The sequence below is a fragment of the Scatophagus argus genome, chromosome 8, assembly GCF_020382885.2.
Source record: "Scatophagus argus isolate fScaArg1 chromosome 8, fScaArg1.pri, whole genome shotgun sequence".
Taxonomy (NCBI): domain Eukaryota; kingdom Metazoa; phylum Chordata; class Actinopteri; family Scatophagidae; genus Scatophagus; species Scatophagus argus.
Genome location: NC_058500.1, coordinates 16,218,408 through 16,242,608, shown reverse-complemented (window position 1 = coordinate 16,242,608; position 24,201 = coordinate 16,218,408). Strand labels below are relative to the sequence as shown.

At 42.7% G+C, this 24,201-nt stretch overlaps 1 protein-coding gene and 1 long non-coding RNA gene across 8 annotated transcripts in view; both read right to left on the bottom strand.

Annotated features, from left to right (window-relative positions):
* prdm16 (PR domain containing 16) overlaps positions 1-19,599 on the bottom strand; it is a 185,853-nt gene extending 166,254 nt beyond the window's left edge. For 5 of the 7 annotated variants that reach the window (XM_046397929.1, XM_046397930.1, XM_046397933.1 and 2 more), the window contains exon 1: positions 6,212-6,476. In XM_046397929.1, coding sequence (XP_046253885.1) covers positions 6,212-6,248 — 37 coding nt within the window. In that variant the 5' untranslated portion in view covers positions 6,249-6,476. Of the gene's footprint in view, positions 1-6,211; positions 6,477-18,873; positions 19,045-19,485 lie in introns of those variants that run through there. The other 2 variants (XM_046397932.1, XM_046397934.1) reach the window with 2 other exon arrangements.
* A 2,170-nt stretch (positions 19,600-21,769) lies between these two features.
* The window catches only part of LOC124063715, a 55,388-nt gene continuing 52,956 nt past the window's right edge, over positions 21,770-24,201 (bottom strand). Inside the window, exon 4 of the long non-coding RNA XR_006844136.1 lies at positions 21,770-21,891. This is a non-coding gene — a long non-coding RNA (uncharacterized LOC124063715). The remainder of the gene's footprint in view (positions 21,892-24,201) is intronic.

The window sequence follows — 24,201 nt, the reverse complement described above, 5'->3', positions numbered from 1 at the left end:
CCCACCCACTGCTGTGCCAGACTTGGCCAAGGTCAAAGCTCAGAACAGTGACAGGACCGCCAACAACTGTACAAAATAGTGCACACACTGGTCCACACACACACACACACACACACACACACACACACACATTTAGCCAGTCAACAGTGCCAGCTCCTGCTGTTTGGATGACATTTACACTCAACCTCTGTAGTTTGTGATTGATTGGGGTTAAATCCCAACATTGCCCAAAAATCTGTCACCACTAAGGTGTGTGTGTGTGTGTGTGTCCATCCAGGATCCTTCTGTATCACTGTGTATATTTAGTTATGTGTGCATGCACATGTGTCACAGCACTAAGCCAGTCAAATGTTTTCACTGTTTTCATGAGTCTCAGTTGACGCTTCGAGTCAATGTGACTTCAACATTCTGCCAAACTGCACATGGAATATCTGCTTACTTCAAAAACCACAGCTCTGTCTTCATTTCTATCTCGTTGACTGTAGCTGTCTTAAATGAGAGCGTGTTGACCATTTATTAAATCAAATTAATTAAAGTGATGAAATTTGAATATAAAAGTGCAATGTGAGTCTTGTTGGAGGCTCACAGGGCCAGAATATATACATGGAAGGCAAATGTGAGATCATATCAGAGAGAGTAAAACACTGGGGATGCCTAAAAAAGCTAAATGATTAATAACACCCTCAAGCTATTGAGGGGATCTCTGATCTTTCTAAATTATTTTCACACTTTATGGCACCTGTACAGGACCAGAGTGGAGACATCTTTTTTTCCAAGGGCCAGAACAGCAGTAGAACATTTACAGGAGTAGCTGACTGCATAACAATAAAAGCATTTCCCCTGAGATAAAAGATTGTGTCTGGGGAGCCAGAGAGGGTGTCACTGATAGTGAAAGAAAACATTAAAAAGCTGGCAGTGGAACGGTCATAAAACAGACTTTTTAAACCATTTATTACCATACTGTGACGAAGTTAACCTTCCCTCTTTAAGCTTTAGAGTTCAGGTAATTCAGAGTAACCAGCTCCTTACATTGTAATTCTTTCTTCAGTTTACTCCCTACACAGGTGGAACAGATCATGAACGTTTTCTTTACTGGCTGACTGTTTCAAAGATTTAGGACTAGTAAGCAGACTTCAGACTACAATGTCTTGCACATTTCAGGGTAATATGAACACTTTACTGGAAAGAACATTCTTCAAGAGTCTGCTCTCACAGCAAATTTGAAGATAATGTTACCAAAAGCAATGCATCTTTATTTGTATCATATTATGTGAATCAAATATGGACCATATGTTACTGAAACAGACAGTGGCTTGACATTGAACCAACTGTGACCAAAACCTTACCCTAAGCTTAACCATAGTCACTTCCCCTATGACAGATTAATATGTTACAAATAGGCAGATTTATGGCTATGTTATGAATAAAAGTACCTTAACTTTTTGGACGTTTGAAAGAAAAGGCCGCTCCTTTGGCTATGAGGATACAGCTGTCTTTCGTGTACAGTACAAAGATATTTCACTGCATTCACAAGGATAAAGATGAGGAAATAAACATGGAGAGATAACTAGGAGCCTCAAAACACACACTTAACTGCATCATACATGTGTGCACACTAGTAAGAGGACCTCACATCCAACAAACTTCCATAATCAAGTACTTATGCATCATATGTGACCGTGCCAAATGTGGGCTGATGCAATTAGTTAGGCTACACAATTTTTCAGTCCTTCAGAAATTGACACAAATGGTCCTAAAATCAGTCCAAATGCTCAGAAAAAAAATCCCATTAACATGAAAAAGAGAGGAAATGATGCCTTTCTGTATTAAAAATCTGATTTAACATCATCATCCTGAGTGGATCTTGAACAGTATGTTCTGTAAACTGAGAAGAAAAGACCAGAGCAAAGAACCAACACACACAACGTGACATCACCTGAATGGCTTCAGTTTTCTAGGTGCAAAAAGAAAGAGTGTGATTCTCACAGTGATCGCTGTATTCATTTTAGACAAAAATGTTAAACTGCAGAACTGGTGTCGCCTGATTCAGAGTGCTGCTAAGATCATTTCACATCATCACACATAAATGCAAATGGGCTCTGTGGAACCACAAGAGTCTCAGGTTTCACTCCGTGTTTTATCTATGAAAGGCATGACTCACATTCAAAGCAAAATAAAAGTAAGAATAAAAACAAACGACGTGATGTCTAAATGCACTGCAAGGCCAACTGCCATCGTTTAGCAACAGTGTCAAACTAAAGCAGTCAAAATTACCTGCACCACGAGGAAGTCTTCTAAAAGCAAAGGTCATCAGTGAGATTTCTATGAATTTCTGTTGTGCTCGGTGGTTGACTGATGCACTAACAGAGTAGTTCACAGTTTCATAAAAATGCAACAACAACAACAACAAAAAAAACTCAGTGAAATGCAGTCTCTGCCATACACTGTGGTGACATTACATTTCCTTTTAATTTGATGATGCTATCATTTTTATGTTCTGGCTCTAATCTGTGAACATGGTCGAGTGCTATCTGACAAACATTACAGCTGCATAGCAGTAATACACGGGAGCCTGCCACCCTGAACGTTTAGCCAGAAGTTCAACATAGCTACCATTGTTGGTTTTAAAGTGTTATGGGTCAGGTTTTATTACTTCTGTCAAAACATCAGAAGCTGTTGAGCCAGGCCAAGTTCATGACTGGGAGTCCATCTAATAAGGGGCATTCAACACAAAGATCAATAGGATATCTGGCAATTAGTATATAGGCCAGGAAGAGAGGGACAGAGACAGAGAGAGAGAGAGAAGTGTAGCCCAGGCCTACACGAGAGAACAACTGCAAGAACTTGTCTGCATTTGTTCAGTATGGTGGGTTATGGGGGGGAGGGGTGGGGGTGGGGATATGGGGGACTGGAGGTGCTGGAGGGATCATTTTGTGACAACTGAAAAAATGAATACAAAATATATGTATACATGCATCAGGTGGGGGGGAAACGTTTTATTGACTTGATAAGGAAGAAACTAAAATAGTTTTTTAAAAAATCAATAAGGCGTGCAAGTTGCGGTCAGAGTCAGTATGCAGTCAACACCTATCTGTTTCTCCAAGTGCGTCAAGAGCTGTTACATGCTTTTTATTTTTTAATTTTTATTCTGTTTTGGATTTTTTATATATATATATATATATATTTCTGTGCAGACGTCATTGCGCGTGCAGCAGAGCGAGCGAGCAGCTTCCGCTTCGTGTTCGCGCGCTGGTTTCACCTGCACGCTGAAAAATACCGGGGGAGGGGGGAACTCACTCAACTGCACGTCTTAATTGACCCCAAACACAATTTTACAGCCCCATATGGATCCAGTGGATGTAAATCAGTCGCAAGGTGTTCAACACAAACACACACAAAACAAAGTCACTCTGCTGTATTCTCTGTTACATTGCCTGTATCGATTTTTAATTTTTAAGATAGCTAGAGGCCATATCTTATATCGAAGAAGTTGTCTAAAAAAAATAAAAATGAAATGTTGTGTTAGTCCTCATGAGTGTTGGAGGATTTCGTCACTGAATAAAAGAAAATGATCTGGGAAAATATGTAACACTTCAAATTCATAATAACCAACAAATTGCTGTACTGCAGAGAGAACGCTGGTCCAGACACAATTACATATAATCAAAAACAAAAGGTTTTACGACGTGAAGCATTTGATCTCGAATCAAAGTCTGGAAGGCCAATAAGAGGTCCAGTAACACACAGAAATGAATGTGGTGGGAACAGAGCAGGTATGGTGATATTTCTTTCTTCCATTTTCTTTCTTTTCTTTTTTTTTTTAAAGTGCCCACCTTGTGAGGTCGATATCACTTTATAATCCAAACAGTCAAACACTCACTTAATCCTGACCCCAGAAGCAGTCTGTAAACAAACCAGAGCGACTGCGTCCTAATCAATGCGAATCTCTATTAAAACACACACATTCATATTCAACAGACGGGACTGCGGCGTTTCTACATAATCGTGGCCTTAAACGTGTCGAGTCTGTGTGCAATCTGCCCAGAGAAATAATATATATATATATATATACATATACATATACAAGAGAGCAAAAAAATAAATGGCAACGCAGCTGGTGAACACTGTCGTGGGCCTTCTGTGTGCAGCTACAGCAGAGTATTTTACCTCAGCGCCAGAAAGAAAAAAAGGAGGGTGGGATACACTCCCACACGTCGTATTCAAAAGTTGTGGGCCTGCATGTTTTGAATGTTAAGAAGAACAAGATATTTTTCATGCCTGCTGTCTGCTCTGTTTTTCTCTGCTGTCGCTGCAACACAACAGATCCGAGGCCTCCGGGCTGCAGAGGCTGCAGAGGTCCGGTGTGAGAGTGCTACAAAGCCAGGTATTTGTGTTCATTAGCACCCGGATCAACACACTATCAAGGCTGTTTAGAGATCAAGACCAAGTGCAATTACAGGACCAGAAGCAGGATCCTCAACACGTTTAAGCATTTTCACAAAGCAGCCCAATTAGTGTTATGCGTTTCCTCTTTATTCCATTTTCTTCCGTCTTTGTTTTAAACATTTAACTTGATCCCCTGTGCACCAATCATACAGAACACGCAACAGTGCAACAGTAATAAGGTAATAACAAAAACATGACAGCAAAAAAACCAAAAGAAAAAACTATCTTGGTTATTCAGTTTATTCTTATTATTTATCTGCAATTGTTCTTAAAAACGCTTCCTGAATATCTAATAAAAAATCGCAACAGATGTAACAGCAATTTTTAAATGCATCGTAAGAAGTTCACGCTTATTTAAAATAAACACGTTTCAGGTTTGTTTCAAAAGCTGTGCACAGCAAATATTTGTTCCACTTAAGGTCTGAAATGTGATTAGTGTTTTTTTTTTAAAAGCATGAATTATGAAGATCCAGATTCACGTTGAATTAAGGCCAGTGACTTTGGCAAAGTTACAAAGTTTTATAGGCCTGTAAACATGCAGTCAAGCATACCAACGTGAAAACAACATCAGATATATTTTAAAATTATTTTTTTTAATGAACTTGTCCTAAAATAAATAAATAAATAAAAATACAAGGCTAAACGTGTCCTGTGTTTTAGCTCTGAGTTTTGACAAAAATACAATTGATCAAATATAACAAAGATATTAGGAAATGCCAAGAGGCCCACATAAATCCCTAACTTGTTCAGCAATCGACTTGCAAATGAATTGTGGATAAAAAAGCAGACTGACCCTCACAGAAAAGGTGCATTCATGCAGAAATAAATAAATAAATAAAAAAAAGACGGTGCAAATTAGCGCGATTCATAAAACCAACCCACCAACAATAAACAAATGTCAAACAATAAACATGGTCCATTTCCGACAACAAAGCGCTCATGTTCACAAAACTGAATACATGAATTTGTCCGAGTGACGCGATCAGCAGTCCACTAAGGTAGTATGGGCGCTTTCTTGCACAAGACGCATTATTGATTGGCATTCCCTGGAGGAGGAACCAGCCTGCAGCGGTCCGAGGGCCCTGGGACAAAACAAAGTTGCCTGAGAGCGATATCTTTTGCACTTCAAGCAGGATCGACTGAAAAAAAAAAATCTGCATAAAAATATTGCTCTTTCTGTCGAAATTCACATCTTGGCGTCTCCGTCCGCAGGCGAGTGAATAGAGTGCGCTCAGCTCGGTGTGAGCTGTGCAGCAGCTCGTAGCAGAGAGCGGTGCCACAGCGCCCACTATTTCAGAAGCCGGGAATATTATTTCACAAGACTTGGTACGGCGCTATAAAAAAAGTTACTATCCATTTCGACAAGTTTTCTTGGTGACTTTAGGAGAACGAATGCGCGCCTCTTCTGAACCTCCAACACCCAGAAAAAAGAGCAAATTTACAAGACCGAGCTCAGATTTTTTGAACGGCAATGTGCAGGCTTTGTGGGAGCGTTATCAACTAAAACACCAGCGGCGTTTCTCATCACACATGAAACTTTCTAACGCCGGGAGAACAACGAAGCCCAAACCGAAGCATGCAGGGAAACGAGACAGAGCAGCTGGAGCGGGACACATTTTTAGAAGAAAAGTTTACACTGGACAAAGAGTCGCCCCCTCCTCTCTTAAGGATATGACAAATGACAAGGACACATTGGACATCTAGAGACGCAGGAGTTTGGAGCCGGCGGCTGAAAGCGATAGGAAGGAGCAGAAAGAACACCTACTTTTGGCCAGTTTTCTCGCCCTCGCCTTGGATCTCATCTTGTCGGCTTGTAGATTCCTCTCGTCGTCCTCCGTGAGCCCAGAAGCAGCAACAACACTATCTTCATCTCACCAGCATTGTCAGTTTGGACACCTTCGCACATGCGCACAGGCCATTCAATCTGACACCCTCGCCGGGGCCAAAAAACTTTCCAATGTATTCATCATCATCACTTTTTTGTCCTATCGTCTCCCCTTTAGATCACTTATCTCTTCCCCTCCTCCTCTTCCTCCTCCTCCTGCTCTCTCCTCACCATCTCACCCCCACCCCCCCACCCCCTACCCTCGTCCCCCTCCGCACCCCTCCCCACCCCCCACCCCCACCCCATTCAGCTCTTGCCAGCACCTTCTTGGAGTTTTTATCCTTTTAACAGCGACAATTTGGTTTTCTCCAACCGGCGGCCGACACCGTGAGTAAAGACAGGTCAGCGTCGTGTTTTTATATGGAAATCCACCTGAATTATTCTTAGTATTGATGATTATTCAATCCTTGCTTGTAGCTATTATTTCCCCCAAAATGTATATATATATATCTGTCATAAAGTGTTAACAAAAATAATTTTCTCTCTGAATTTACAGACTCGAAGAAACTTTGCATTTAAGCCGGTGAGGCAGCTGACGTTGTGCCAAAAAGTCCTCGAGCTGCAGAGGTTATTTTTAACTTCATTAATGCACATGCGGGTGTAAATAGTTGCAAGACGATTGGAGTTACATTTTACAGGCTATGATTTGTGTGTGAGTGAGTGTGTGTGTGTGTGTGTGTGTGTGAACCTTGCTGCCCTCAGGACAAGAAGCGGCCAGCAGCTGTTTGACGCATGCATGGAGCCTCCACCGGCAGAATCCAGGCTTTTTTTTCCTCCTTCCCTCCAATGTGTTCACATTTGTAACAATCGTATTTGCAGCAGTTATTTGTTGGAGACGTGTTTGTGTTGGCTGTTAGGACCACCGTGCCGCGTAAAGTTAAGCGTAGATCACCTGAACGGATGAAGAGACTGCAGACTTTCTCTTTGTGAGTGTGACTTTTGCCTTGCACCTGTTTGTTTGTTTACTGCAGGCGGGAGGACAGCGGCTTTACGTTACTCCGTGCACCCTGATGTAACCTGAAGGACTACAAGGTAATTTTCTAGATTTTTATTTAGGAAAAAATGTTATTTGTTTTTATTCAAATATCAGGCAAACATCAGACAAATATCAGACGAGTACATAATTCTGCAGCGCTACTTAAATAAAACAACGTGTATGTTAATATTTAGGATCTAGTTCAGGCAACGCACTGTGTTTATAAGAGGCATAAGAGTAACATTTTATGACACTATTTATTCATCCTATTGCAACTGCTATAGATGCATGATTTGCAGCATGTCAAATTTATAATATATTTGATGCATGCAAATAATAACACTAATTACTCTTATTGTTATTATTGATAATAATAAAAATAATAATAACGGGCAGTAATAATAATTCGTTAAATAATATTGTATTAATAAATTAACCCTCTGTTTTTGTTAGTATTTAATATTTAACTTAATAAAAAAACCTAACTTTTAAGAAAGAAAGAAAAAGCAGACTGTGGATATTCAAATGAATTTGTATTTAACTGTTGCTAAAGGTGGTCAGATAAAGTCCATTCTGACTGGTGGTGGCAGGCTGCTCGTCGTATAGCCTACATGTGGTGCCTGGGCCTGTGGCCTACATGTCATATGGGAATGGTTTCCGTCTAGTTTGACTGAATAAAGGCGGCTCTATGTTGGAGCCTATTAAATATCGGTGGTGATGGAGCAACTGCAGTCTGCTGGGAGAGCGGCGGAGATCAATTCTCTGCACACTAATCACACCGCACTTTTATGGGTTACTTTCAAATTTAAGCATCCAGAATTATTATTAGTAGTACTGTGATTATTACATGTTATCATTTTGTTATTATTTATTTTATATTTTTATAATTATTTATTTTATTTCTAGTCAAATTTGCTTTATTTATTTTTTATTTATTTATTTTTTTGCTTAACATCACATTGGCATAAAACCACTGTAATTAAGTCGCGGTCTGCTTGACATTTCTTTGGTTTTGTGCTCCGTGCTTGCACCGCAGCTCATTATGATGCACATGAAAGCAACAACTGATTTGAATAAAGACTCGAGTTCATCAAACACGTCTTCAGCCTATGTTGGACACAAATTGCCGTGGGATGTTATCCCTTGAGTTGAGGTACAATGAATCATTAATCAATAATAATCAGCAGTAATTAGCATACATTATCTGTGTATTAGGGAGTTTGTCTTTGCAGCATGAGGCGGGGAGGTTAATTTTATTGGCTTTGCAGAATGCAGGAAACGTGTTTTCAGACCTTTAGGGAGTGTGAAGTGTCAGGAGGTGGCCACCGCACACGGACCTGCAACATTTTCTCTGCAACCCTCTGTGTTTCTATTCTTACAACAACAACAAAAACCTAAAAACTTTTAATGCACATACAAAATCTACAGCTAATTTTCAAAGAACCAAGCTTCACGGCCTTGAAGGCAGCACAGACGTAAGAAGAGAGAAACAGGTCGATAAACAAATAATAAATTATGTGAATAACGGTGGTGTACAAAGGTTTTGTTTACTCCTTTGTGTCTGAAGAGAGCGTGGGAGCGTGGCTATCAATAATCCATTGTCTTAATCGATTGGCTCCATCGATACCGCGTCCTTCACCGGCTTCAGTCAGAGGAAAACTGAAAAAAAAAAAAATCTTTTCCCACTAGTTTGTGGAAATTATTTCCATCAGCCACCCGAGACAGTTCAGGCCAAGAGTCTGAATATTTCCTGCACATCAGGTTGGACAAATGATTTCACACGGTGCAACACCTTTTTAAAAGGAGCAATTAACTGTGATTACGCTTGCAAAGGAAAGTGTTGCTCTCCGACACTGGCCCGTTGGGGAATACTTTTCTGCGTCATTTAAACGTCGACCTTCAGCGGGTTTGTGGAAACGCAGAACGGCTGCGCAGCACAAGCTGGCGTTCTGTCGTGCGCGCTTTCCAGAAATGTGGCTCTTTTTTCCTCTTTTGTTGCGCGGCTGGAGGGAGCGCAGGAAGGCTGAGCCACTGGCTCCGTCCCCGGAAGAGAGGTGCGCTGCTGCACTCTTGTTCCATCATCTGCACAGGACCCCTCTCTGTTTCATTAATCCGTCTAATTAGACTAAAGAGAGGCAGATTAATCATCAGCTGAGAGTGGAAATAATAGCACGACAGAGTTAAGTAAAACGCAAAGAATTAGGCCATTAATTCCCCTTGTATGGTTTATATATCATTTTGTCCCTTTTCTTTATTCTGCTAACGGCTTGACTGCTCCTATGAAGGACACAGTGTGACCTCTGTGGCAGGTAATCTGCAGATATACTCTTCTATACCCGGCACTGTTTGTATGTCAAGATCCCGTCTCCACGGCTCCTATATCACATAAGGCCCCATGCACGCAGGCCTATTTCCGTACTAATTGTCTGTCGGCTTGTACAATCTGTAACAGACACAAAGTGCGTCAAGTCGGTTCAGTTTCCTTAATCTCAGCTGGATAAAGACACGATGTCTACACCTGAACTGACAGCAGGCCCGTATAACCGTCTCTCACAAAACGTGTTACGTCTTAGCTTAGTTTTTCTTGTTCCGTACACTACAGACTTCATACTGCATGTTACAACCGTAAGAACACACCGTGGGCTGCTTATCGCAACAGCATTGGCAGACGTGGCAAATCGGTCCGTCAGAAAATAATTAAATTAGAGCCAAGAGGATGGGATGGCTGTTAATTAAGGTTAACTTATAGCAGTTTATGGATTAGCCTACACATATGTACCAGAACTGTAGGCTTTTTGTTGTGAAAGGAAAAGATTAATCTTAGATGATTCTTACACAAATAAACATAATCTTTGTCACCGTCAACATTACCGTAAATCATTAGGAGCGCGCTCTGAGGACGACGGTAGGTGTGTGGGTGGGGTACAGAAGTTTATACACTGTGGATTGGTGTGGTCACACTGCGGTGACTGTACACCCCCACCCGACCCACCCACTCACATACGCCCACACACACACACACACAGGCCGCTGAAACCCAAGCTTTATCCACGGTGGAAAAGGCTCTGGGTCTCTGGATTAGACGTTACGCGCAGATAACATCAGCGCACATTAGATATGTGAAACGGAGCACCTCGTGGCCGGGCCTGCGGATGAGGCGGATGGAGGGCACATCAAAAAGCCGCAGTGGGCCCTTTGGTGAGCGCTGTGAGCATTTTAAATTTGCTAACTGTAATTGTGCCACAGTGGGTGTAATGGGAGGGTAAACACGGTAACACAACTAGCTGCTGCAGAGCGCGCGGACTCCCCTGCGCTGTGCGTGACACGACGTGACCGCATGCAGGAGGAGGGAACGACGACACGTTGTCACTTTGTCATATCAGACAGACAGACAGGAGCGTAATGATAAACACAATAACAATCACTTGCAACAGCACATTTAGTTTTCATAGATCGATAAATACAAATTCCCCAACATCCCAGCAACTAATCAATTAGAGGAAAGAGAGGCAGAGGGGGCCGGCGCTTTTCTTCTCCCTTTCTAAAGTATTAAGTTTGGAGTGGCACTCCACAGCGGGCCGCTCCCTCCTTCCCACTAATGAAGTCCCCAGAAGCGGTCATAGGGAAGTTGCCTTGGTAATTATTAGCCATTAATTGGGTTCAGGACCTTGTGAGTCTATGGGAAATGGGAAATCTGACCGCTAATCCAAGACGTTTCTTCAGGGCCTTTTGCAGTGCTGTTAACATGCTGTCAGAGACGGGCGGGCGCTGCGCCACAGCTACCGATAGCACGAACATGAAGGTTAGAGGGCAGCGGCTGTGCAGATACAGACACACTGCAGGGGGCCCGCACCGCACTGGAGCGGAGCTTCTAACTGGCTGCACATTTGGAGAGCTATAATAAAGCTGAAGCAGGCTACAACATGTGTCGTGTGTGTGTGTGTTGAACAGACAGACTGTTGGTTTTGAAATGAATCGATGAAATGTCCAGTTTGATACAAACGGACGGTAAATCTGAATCTTTTCATTCTCGATTCATGTTCATCGTTTAGCACCTCGAATCTACTGGCTACACGTACGCGTAAAGGTTAACATTCTCTTATTGGGCTGTTCAGCTGTGTGTCAGTTCAGTGATGTCTGAAAACATGCATTCAGCTGTCAGTTCAGTTCAAACACCACAGACTCGATCCGGCCAAAAACCAAGCACAAATAAAGCGCCTATAATCATTTCGGGTTTACCCTGAGAAAAAAAAAAAGAAAAAAAGAAAACGATATGTTATGATTCTACCTGATTTATTTTCAGTGGCTAATTCTGCATTAAAATGAGAAGTCATATTTAATGGCAGTCGTGAAAATTACAGGGTATCCGTGACAATATTTTCTTAAGACAAACGCCAAGGAATATATAATTTCAAACATCATCACCAAGTGGTTGAATTAAAAATATGTGGTATTTTGAATTATTGGTCAACAAGCGACATTCGTTTCAAGCAAAAATGAAACCACAACTGACGATCAATTTGCTGCATGCAGGCCTAAATACCAAATATGCAAAGTGTGACTGAATCTGGTGTGGGATTTAGATGTTTCTTCAAAACACGGCAAAGCATCCTGTCCGATCATCATCATCATCATCGTCGTCAGTGTTTTTGTTTTTAATTAATCGCTCGTTAATGTCGCCATCCATTTCCCCGGAGATCAGAGGAGCGACGAGCCGACAACCCCGCCAAACAAATGCACATTAAAATAACGCCGCGAGGCTCGGGTGAAAATTACCCCGATGCAGAAATGACCTTAATATGATGTAATCAATCAAGCTGTCTGCTGGGACACCGGGAATCATAATGTTAATCTTTTAGTTTGGAGTAGCGGGGGAAAATAGCCTGTCATATTTTACATCTCAGCCAAAGAGAACACACTTTACGCAAGTTCAGTGACATGCACGGGAAAAGTCCACTGCAGCAGCATGCGGCTGACAGTCCTGCACAGAATATATTCACATTTTCTATTCACAGGGAGGCTCTGTGTTATGGGCCTAAAGGCCTTTTGGGCCTGTGGTTGTTACATTTTTTTTGTTTGTTTGTTTTAAATGTGTTACCTCAGTGACACCAAAGTGTTTGTTACTGAAAGCAAAATAATGAAAAACATTTAGCATTTGGTGGGTTATTTATTTTAATATTATAAGGTCCATAGTTAAAAGGGAAATCATATCAAATTGATTCTACAATTTAGGGAAAAAAAATAAATCTTCAAACAAAAGGACCTCAATTCACCTTAAATTCAACAAAATAAAGAAATAAATAAATCCATAAATATTTAAAGAAAATATATGAGTCTCTGTTTCTCTGTTGAATTAAAATACACTTTACTCACTAAGAAAACTGTTGTCAAATTTGACGTTGAACAAGCTAGAATGAGGTTTCACTGGCCTCGGTAAAGCACATGAAGAGAATAAAGAAAAAAAGGTGAGTGTATCTACAGGATAAATCTATGACTGCTGCAGGAACAAAGACCGCTGTCAACAGCAATTTCCCCCGTTAAACCCAGAGAGCGGTTATGCAGAATCAGTCCTGTAGGTACCGAACACGAGTGCAGAAGTATTAGCACCGAGAACATACGCACAAGTTGGCAGGCGACAAGAGGCTCATGTGGGCAGCATCAAGTGCTGAGGCCAGCGCATGTTATCATTAACAACTGTGGACAGATCGAACAGGCCGAGCCCACAAGTGTCCATTTCACACCAGCCTGGCATGGCAGCGGGTTAGGACTCCAGAGAGCCGTCTGCCACCCCTCAGCAGCTCTTTGAAGCACACCAGCTTCTGGGATTTCTGGTTCTCAACTTTGAAACAAACCCCCTTGATGTTTTCCAACCTGAGATGTGTGTTCTCACCTCTAGTGAAGATCTGATCTGGGATTTTGCTCTCATCATACCAGCCTCAGTGGGCTTTGATAACACACTGAGGCTTAGGGAAATGCGTAGTTACGAGGTGCAATGGACAGAGGTTGCTGTATATCAGTAGTAATTTAGCCTACAATACACAATAGCTGTAACTAATCTTAATTAACTGAAAGTCACAGGCAAATAAATACAAAAATACATAAACCCAACAAGCACAAAAGCTGTAAAATCTTAGGCCAAATGGCTAAGAAGTACTAGTGAAAATGAATATTCCCTTTCAGGAATAAAGAGCTCCAGATCCCACGGTCTCCATGCGACCAGTGAACCAGCCCTGGTGTATAATACTGTATGTGGGTAGTGACGTCACTGCAGAAAGCTATAGTGGGGCCCCACAGCACAACACACACATATTCACGGTGGTGAAAATGCTTAGCAAGAGGGATGGGAAAGGTTCAGCACTGAGCATTTTCTCCACCCAGTCTAAAAGCAAAATCAATGCCGAAGCATGTGCAGCGTGGACACAGTGAACACGCTGTGTAATGACGCACTTCCAGTGTGCTTGAATAGAATAAATATTCTTAAGTGTGTCCCTCAAATTTATTCAGGAAAAGAAGCTGCTCACTGTAGCGCTTTTATCATCTCTTACCCAAATCCACAAGTCTTGTTGACATTCTCAGGCTAAGTGGATCTGCTTTTCAGTAATATGTTTCAACTGCCAAGGTACGCCGACCTTCAGTCCAAGGGGCACTGTAAGGGATTTAAGCAAATCACAAAAAAATGGCTAAAAACTCAACCTGATATACACCCACATAGACGCACCCTTCTTAATGTGTATGCACGGACTCACACCAATAGAGTGGTGTGTTGTACTCGGAGGCAAACATTTTCAAGTTAGCCTCTTTCTCCCACAGGAGCAGGTTACTTCCCAGCACGAGGGAAAAAATAACTTAGGCCAAGCTGCACACTTACACTATAAGCCTGACATCACATAGGAAACAAATCATAAAACACCAAACGGTCTACAACCCAACAAAGACCAATAAAGGTTTCAACGACCGAAGCACAAACACTGCAAGCAGCAAACAAACCAGGCAGCTTTCCTGCACCGTTTTCATTTCCATAGAGATTATTTTCTCATTCTCTCTTTAGACTCCTGCAGCCTGCCAGTGACCAGCTGCATTATTTATTTGTTTGTGTTGTGTTGCTGCACAGTGTGTATATATGTGGTGGTGGTGGTGTGTCTGTGGCAACAAAGCATATGTGCGTGTTGCTGGACTGACAGGATGATTAATAGGAGCTCTGGGGGCGGGGTGATGGTAATGGTGAGTGGAGGTGGAGGTGGGGGCTGGCTGCGACTTCAGCAACACATCAAAAACAACAGCACTTCCCGGGGTTTGCCGCCACTTCCTCTGTATGAGCCACCCCACTCCCCGAAATCTCCCTGCACATAACCCCTGGGTGGCTGAATGGGGATGAACAGAAGAGTTAATGAAGATTTTCCTTTTTTAAACATACACATCCAGATAAACAGGCTGGATTATCTGCAAAATGTGCCTATCGCAAAAAGAGGTGGAAGAAACACATGCAGAGGAATTTCAATGTCCATCAGAGCAGCATGTTGTTTATTGAACTGGCAAAGCAAGTGCTTCACGTGCAACCTGGATAAACATTGACTCTGGACACATTTCACATATGAGAGCTCAAGCAGGAGTTGTGAGCGTGCCCGGCCGACAAGGGTGAGGGAGGGACAGGTGATGTAGAGGTGGTGACAGGAGGAGGTGACTGTTGAACTTGATCAACAGTTGGGCAAGAGAGGTAGAGAGCAAAGAGAAGTCAGAGTCGAGTTCTGAGGCTGAAGCAGAGACACATTCTCTCTCTCTCTTGTTGGGGATGAAACAATGAAGAGACGATCTGGTAAGAAAATTTACCAAGTGACATCATTGTAAGAAAACATTTACAACTGCTAAAGGCCCAGAGCTGAGAGCATGGTGCGCCTAAAGCTTTGAAGCTTTGAAAGACTGCCCTCCTGTGTCAGATGCACAAACACACGTTGCACAACAGACCTGTGCTCAGCCTCACTCTGTCTCTCCACTGACTGAAAAGTGACGTCCTTCAGCAGAGTGCATATGTGAATACATCATTTAAGTTACAGGATCTGGATGCATGTTGAAATTAAGGAGAGCTTTCACTCATCATTTGTATACAGTGTATGCATTTATAAAATGTCTGCATGTGATTCAAGGATGAAAATCTTTGAATTTACAACATCCACCTAAACGCATCGACATCGACCTGCTTCATATGTTCAGATCATCGGTGTTCCTTGCTCTATCTAATCAAGAGGGAGACAAACAAACACTGGATTTTAACAGGTTGGTACCCTCCACTCCTGCTCTATTCTAGAGGAGAGCTTGCTGCCAAATCTGTAAGCATGCTTAACAATTCCATTACAGCCATGCAGAACACCCACACTACCCTTTTGAAGCCAGGGCATTTTAGAGAAGAAGAGTTTATTGACTTCAAATTGTTACCACTTGGGCAAGCTCCTCTTATTTCTCAAAGAAAGAAAGAAAACAAAGACAATAAACCTGCGTGTCAAAGTGCAATGTGTGTAGCTCTGAGGTGAATTTTACGCGATGCTTGTTCAGATGAGGTCGGGGAGGAGGAGGAGCGCACCGTGACAGTCACTCAGTGGGATGCCAATGTGCAAATGTTAGCCCGCACACTAATGCTGATTGCTCATCATTGGAAGGATTTTATTCAGCAGTGTGGTTTCTGTTAACATCCACTGGCTTGTTTTACAATGGAGCTCATCTGTGCACCAAATGTGTCACACAGTAAGATGGGAAAGATTCGGTCTTTCTGGTCGTGCTAATAAAGTGTGACAGACGATTGGATTCGCGATCCGCCCTGTCCTCGCTTGCCATTTTCATAAGCCCATATATGTCACACAGTGACATTTGCCATGTGGTAAAACTGGACAGCTTGCCCCTCTATTTTGAGGATTTTTTTTTTCCACTCCCACCATCACGTCACACTTATGCTGAAAATAATGTTTTGTTGTAACCCATGCAGTGTAACCTTTGAAGTCGTCAGTTGGAACAAGGCTACTGTGAGACACTTATAGCCTGTCAGCTGCTGGGACTTTTGTGCGTGGAAGACTGGGCTTACAGAGCCCCGTAGGCCCAGGGTCATGGTGGCACCTCTCAACTTTCTCAGTCCTGTGGGATGTTCGCTTCTGTAACTCTAAACTGTAACTACATGTAAGTAAACAAATCTCAAAACTAATTTTCCCAGAATCCCTCCACAATAATGTCGTTTTATTTTGAAATTAAACTGTCACTGTTTCCATCTGGACTCTATTGCCATATGAGGATCTACTTAACGGAAAGGTTATTGCAATGTAAAACTGAGTTTTATCCCTCTGTCCTGTGCTCGACTGTGTTCACACCATCAGACGCCACATGACGGCATAGTGATTTATAACAGCCAGTTGTTAGCGTTATCCTCGTGTGTGATGTCATCTAACAGTTCAGCTACAGTCAACTTTATATCGTCAGCGAGGAGGAAATGAAGTGACCACAGTTAACATCAGCTGACGTCTTTCTGGTACTTAAAACTAAATGGATTTCTGGTTTCTGGCTGCCTCTCCAGTTTGTCCAGAATCTTGCTGTTCTTTCAATGTTGTGTAGTGATTTTGCAATCAAAGTCAAAGCCCACAAACAATTTATTTTCGTCATACTGCATCTTGGTAAACAAACTGCTGCATCCATTGTTGCCACATAGAAAAAATATGTGAGTAAAAAATGATTTTGTTATGCCGATTTCCAATGAGAGCCAGACTTTACCAGTGTTTATGGGATGGAAGGCAAAGGGAAGAGTTTGTTTGCAGAATGTTTTAAGTCCATTTTGCAAAGAAGAATGAACTAAGGTTTATCACTCAATATCTCTGGAATATAAATGACTTAGAGTCTAACTACACAGACATGTTTTTCTCTCCTTTTGGAAGCTCAAATGGAAAGTACCGAGTCAATTACAGAGAAATCAAAGCAAATTGAAAAGAAAATGCATTTACTGTATGTTGCATGTAAGTGTGTGTATGTGCATGTGTGTGCATGCCCATGTCTTACACAGACAGCGTGAGACGGGTGTTGACGCAGTGGCACCAGTCATCACTCGCAAAGTAAAATACGGTGGCACTTATATCCAGGCAGATTGATCTGTTTCCTCACATTCAAAATCGGCTGCTGTCTGCTCCCAGCAGCCCAGCTCTGCTCTGCCCTGCCTGGAGGACTGTCTGCACTGTGAAACTCAGGATCTTCACCTACACTATACGAACTGAAAAGGCACAATCAGAGCGAAAGAGGAAAATCACACTTGTCTTTGCTCCATCGTGTACTGAGCATTAGATCAAGACAGGAGAGATGGTGGGAAGAAACAAGGAGGTGTACAATAAAGCAATAAACATGCATGTGTGTATGTATGGTGGGTGTGCGGGGGGGATTCTCTGCCACTGGGTGAGCTTATCCAGAGGATCTGTTCTACTTCAAGAGAAGGAGAGAGAGGTCTGATAGGAACAGAGTGTGCCACACACTTGCACTGAGACAAACACACACAAGCCAGGACTTTGTCAGTCTTACCTACCGCCGAGTGCATGAGCGCCCCAGTTCCAAAATCAGAGCTCCAATAACAAACTCTACCAGCTCCTCTGATTGGTCGTGACGAATGCTCTCTCCTCACTGGACCCGGCTAATGTCTGCCACGAGGGATCTGACAGCCTGTCACATCATTCATGCAAGTTTGTGACTATGTGTGATTACGTGTGTGTCCATAAAGATCATTTTTTCCCCAGTCAACATACAGAACATACACATGTAGATATCATAAGCCGTAAGTAATGTTTGTCTGAACCATCCATAGTACAAAAAGTAAAAAGAATAAACCTTTCAGAGAATACGATCCATTTATTTATTCAAGTTGTTTTGCCTTGGATTTAATTAAAAAGCACTTTGTCTTTTATTGCAGAGTGGGCAGGGGAGTGTGGGGGACTTTATTCTACCCTTTACCCTTTATTCTGTCCACCACCTTTTTCAGTGAGGAAAGCCAGTAGGTGCCAAACGGCAAAGCCTGCTGGATCATTATTTGAGTGCCAAAACGGCAGGAGAGGAAAAGGCAGCAGAAAGCCGGTCATTAAAATTCCTACCACCTTGTTGACTGCATCTCCCCAACCAGCTTTCATTTCCCTTTCAGGACTTGGATGCAAGGAGATGGTGAAGGAGTGCAGCTTGGCTTAAGACTAGAGAGACAATCTTTAAACTGGACTTGGAACTGATGGCCTGGAAAACAGTTCTAAACACTGACATGTATCTAAGAGTAAAATGATGCTGACCTAAGATCTGAAGGAGTTTGTGAGTCAGAGGTTGGAGAAAGGAACACAGAGATACTGGATCAGTTCTTGCCAATGGTAATTAAGAAAGAAAAGAAAGATGATCTCTAGGAAAACATCCCATTTTTTCCATTAATCCATTCACAGAACATTAGCTAAGAGAGAAGCTTACTTCCTATCTAAATTCCTCTGAGCACATTTCAGTCTCTGCCATAGATACAGGAAAGGTGACCACCAGAAAAAAGCACAGCATCTCAGACAGCGATGTCAGCTCTCCTTACCGTTTCCTCTTTGCTGTTGATGGAACATGGAGGCGGACCACACAGAGAGCTGCCGCAGACAGTAGGTGCGTATTAACGGACAGGCTGGCACTGAAGGGGATTTGAGCTGTGAACCCTGGAGGCTCTCAGGGGTTTGGTGACCTTCAGTAATGGTGACAGCGACACTAGCGACTGGGGAAAAAGGAAGCAATCATATGGCATCCATAAAATGTTTTTTCTTTCAGTTACATTTAACAGTTAATTCAACAGGATTTCCATTGTGTAGCCAGCACCCGCTTCTAATTTTAAATGCAGCTTAAAAAAAGGTTGTATGTAACTTTTGACCTGCACGTGATCATCAAATTGTATGCGAATTAGCTATGTTAAATACTCACAGCTTATCACAGTATTTTAGTACTTCTGCAGTTAGTAGTACTCTGTTGTGAAGAGACGCATCTACTATCCACAACTTTTGGAGAGATTTGTACAAATTACTCTCAGATCTGATGGCTAAACATAAAAACATACATTAAACAACAGAGGTGGCCGGCCTCTAAGTGTGTGTGTGTGTGTGTGTGTGTGTGTGTGTGTGTGTGTGTGTGTGTGCATAGAACCCCCTCTAGTCTAAATTACCTGCTGACGGACAGGCCAATGGTTGTCAGCGAGGATGTGCTGACGGGCAAACAGTGATGCACCGCTCCCCCTGTCGCCACCAATCCCGTCCCATCAGTCGATCCTCCCTCCTCCCCTCTCGCTTCAGCCTTCCTATGTGCCCCGTGATGCACTGTGGTAGGTCAGGTAGATAGAGACAGCGAGCAAAAAGAGAGAAAGGGAGAGAAGCAGAAAGGCAGGTGAAAGGAGAGACTTTTATTATCACCATTGTTTCAAGCTCACTGATTTCCCCCCACCACCCCATCGCTGACTGCTCAAATGTCCTGTCTTTTCAACACACCTGAGCTCTCCCCTCACTCTCCTCACCCCTCCGTCCCCACTGCTACCCTCCTCTTTCTTTCTCTCTCGAATCTCCGTCCCACAAATCCCTCCTTACCCTCACACAACTCCTCCACTCCCCATTTGCTCCTCTCCTGTTTCTACCTTCCCTCTCAATGGGCTCACACTGCGTTTGGAGGACTGGGGAGAGGGGGAGGAAAACAGGGGGACAGAGGTAGAGAGAGAGAGAGAGAAGAGGGAGAGCAGTAGGCCTCTGGCTGTACAGGAGAGTGCACCTGGATGGGCAGGCTTCCTGGACACGCTGTGAGGGGCTATTGTCCTGCATGTCAGCAGCCCCTCTCTTTTAATGGGGCCCGTATATCATCATTCTGATTATGGCAGATGACTGGGACTTCGGGGAGGAGGGGTGGAGATGGTAGATCTTGGAGAGACGTACATGTGTGTGTGAGAGTGTGAGAGTGAAAGAAAGAGAGTGTGTCTTGGGGAGGGAGGTGGGAAGAAGGCGAGGTTTGGGGACAGAGGCTTAACAACGCAGGGACCCCCAAATCCCCCATCGACTGAAATCCTAGCACTTAACCCCAGCTATGGCATTGTGTGCTGCCGTGGGGATTTTTTCCTCTCTCTTACTTTTCTGTGGCCGTCATTCTTTTTAATGGACTCTCTTGCTCCATCTACGCCTTCGTCTCTCCATTCACCGGGTGGATTCTTTAGCTGAAAAACTTTTTTTTTGTTTTTGGCTTTTGGTTTATGACTTTGTTTCAGGGGTAAGAAGGAAGGGAGGTGAAGACCGGTCACCTGTCCTCTCTGACCAGAACACCCTCTCAGACCAGAGCCTATTAACTGATTTCACAAAGGAAAGAACCATGGTGACTTTTGCAATGAACCCTTCTTTTCAACATACTCAGTTTTATTTTTTGCGCCCGTGTAAATGTCAGACAGTGACAAGTAGCAGGAGTTCCACACATCGACCTTATAGAGTTATTAACCTAATGAAAAATCTTACTCTGTGAGTAATGAAATTATCCATGATACATGACATGCTTAGCACAGTACATTTAACTCTGCCCCAGCCTAGTAGAGTCAGAATTCATCATTTATTTACTATGGACACAGGGGGGATTCAAAGGAAAATCAGGAAAGGAGAAGAGAGATTTCAGAATAGTTTTCCTCTTTATATCAAATTGCATGAATTCTTTACATTACAGGCAGGCTTTATTTAAAATAAACTTTCATATTTAATTTCTTTCTTACTGTGTTCCTCTTGCTAATGAAACAGCACACAATGCTTTTGACAGACCAATACAGAGACTCTTTAATGAAGTAAATTTCAGTAAATCTGAACTACTCCTTTAACAATCTGCCATGCAACTAATGTCATTCAATTTGCTGTTAAATCCCAAAGGCTAAACATGTTCCAACAAAGACCCTTTGAAAAACGTTTTTATTCATACGGTTTGTACAACTAAGCCATTTAAATAACACGTGCACTAGCATGCGAGTGTGAAGTATTTCAGCACCTCACTTGTGGAAGATCTTATTCAAGTCAACGGCAGATCAAAGTGCTTGTGTTTTGGGTGACCGAGGAGAGAGCGAGTCATTCATTTCAAGAGGACAAATGGCAGCTAATTGAGTAGGTGCTGTAAGAGCTTGTCTGGATACCTTTCAAATGAGTAAAGGGTCATTTCCCCCATAATTAGCTACCTTCGCTGGATTTTGTACGTCGTGTGTGTGTGTGTGTGTGTGTGTGTGTGTAGGGGTGTTAAGGTTGTATATATCTGGAAATATAATGGGTGTGAATCAGGGTGTTGAACCAAGTTAAGCCATTCTTAAAGATAGTAAAAGAATGAAAATGAAACTTTACTGACAGCAAAACTAAGATTGTATTTTTGTAAACATGCATGACAACAACAGTATCTTTTTTAACATGTACTTGCCAAATATCTTAGTAAACCATCTAAAAAAGTTGGTGCACATTTATTTAAACATTTCAACAACTAGTTTGTGTGTCCAAATACGTGCCTGAGCATGTGTGTTCATTTCCCAGGGCTGATTAGGTGACAGGGGCCATACATCACACGGTGACCTGTGCTGGAACAAATATTTACACAATTAGACCAAAGCAACAACCACACTGCTTTCATATTTTTTAAATAATCTGTTCAATTCTTAGTAGTATTAAATTACTAGAATGCTAAATTCATGATTGCTTCACATTTGTTGAGAGCCTGAAATATTACCTGAAAACATTATGGTATATGGCTGGTAAAGCTGTGTACAGGCTGTGTTTCTTTGAAGTTACAGACGAGCTGGCATTGCAGATGGTATGTTTTGCTTAGGAAGAGTTTGAGGTTCATTACTTTTCTGCACAGACGGAACTTTATGCAATTTTTCTACATTTCTTTAAACCCAAATATTGTGGCTGACAAAAAAAAAGAAAAAAAAAAAGAAAAGATGAACATTATAGTAGATCATGTATTCCTTTTTATTTTTCCAAGAAAAAATGTGAGGTGGTAGATTTACAGAGTGTGAGTGCATGTCAGAGTACTTCCTATTTGGATGGAGGTAGTCACATAGAGGGCAGAAAGAAACCTATAATCCCTCTATGCTGCTTGAATAGAGTCATTCTGAAAACAGTGAGTCAGTGTCCGCTCACTGCTTGGTGCGTCAGATGAGAAGCAGTTAATGTGTCAGTAATTGGACAAGCAGTATATTTTGGGAAAAGCCCTTTATAAAAATATCCACCCCACAGACTCAAAGAGAGAGAGAAAGTGTGTGTGGGTGTGTGTTTCTGTGTTGGGGGCAGAAAAACAAACAAACAAACAGAAAAGAAGAGATGCAGAGGCAGAAATAGCAGCTGTATTCTTCTGGTGTGTCCAACTGGCAGCTCTTGCAGAATTGACGGGATTAAGTGAGAGCTGCAGATGACATCACGGGCAAGGACGGCCGCTTGAATCGTAAAGTGCCCCTCGGTTTGTGCATCTACAGGCCGGGTGCCAGATCCAGGGTGTGGGCAAGGAGGGGTGAGGGGGATCATTAGTGAGGTTTTATTGGAGCACTGGGGAGGAACTGCTGGTACATGGGTGCAGACTCACAGGAAAACAGGATTCAGACAGGCTCTGTAGTGCAGCTATTTGATTGCTCCCAGACCCTCATTGCAGTGTGAGAGAGTGTGTGTGTGTGTGTGTGTGTGTGTGTGTGTGTGTGTGTGTGAGAGAGAGAGAGAGAGAGGCAGAGAGAGAGAGAAGGGACTGTGTTTTTGATAAGAGACTGATACACATGTTGTGGAAGCCGGTGTGTTTTCACTTGTACTTGTGTTTGAGGCACATAACCAACTTGGGGTGTGTGTGTGTGTGCTTGCAAGGATTTGTTGGCACGTGTGTATAATTGTCCTTTTATAGATGCTTGTGCTCGTTCATGCACGCGTCTTTCCTCGTGATGGAAACCAGAGGTATCCTATAGCCGTGGGGGCCTGATCTGCGAGTGGGCTGTCCAATGACGTTTGCTCCGAGTTTCTCATAAAATGCATGAGGCAAAATCCAGAATTCCTCTTGGTTTCCACAGCCACACCCAACTGCCTGCACCCCTCAACCCTTCCCATACACAACTCCTCCTCCCTCGCCTCTTTCTCCTTACGAACGTATAAAAGACGACAGTAAGGATATCCAGTGCTGGCTGATACAAATCCCACTCAGTCACCTCCAGATGGGATGGCTGCCTTTTACATTGAGAGCTCAGCAGTAGCCCATCCTGACTCATTGTTACACTCCATATAAAATGAAATCAACCACATCTTCTGGGGGTGGCTAACTACTAGCTACCTTTTCCAGTTATGCCGCAACAGATCCCTTTTGAGTGATCTGAGGACATCTCAGAGGACATCTGCCACACTGGAACGGCTCACAATGACCCATGTGGTGTTCGGTACATGAAGCAGGGCTCACAGTCAGTGGTCTGACACGCTCTTTAAGATTTGCTCTGTCTGTGTGTCTCGTCACTGACAGCCTGGAGGAAAGGTTAGAGGAACTGTATCCTCTCCATCATGCCACGGCTAGGAAATGAGCCATTCATTCTGACCACTGCTGTCGAGCCGTCTGACCTCTCATGGCTGGAAGGCCCGCTGTGGTCTCATAAAAAATGCCAGTCATAAAACAGCTGAGGGGGTAAGTCACTCTTGAGCTATTAGCTGGTGATACTGGATGAGATTTCAGTAGGTGTCAGGGTGTAAGACTGGACGAGGCTACGAGGTAGGCTTGTGTCTCAGAAATGACAGATATGCTGAGCGCGGTGAAAACATCAGACCATGCAGAGGTGAGCTTAAAGTTATTAACTTGATCATTACAGCACCTCCATAAGCCTTTTATTTACAATATTAGCTGCACAGCCCATTTAACATAAATA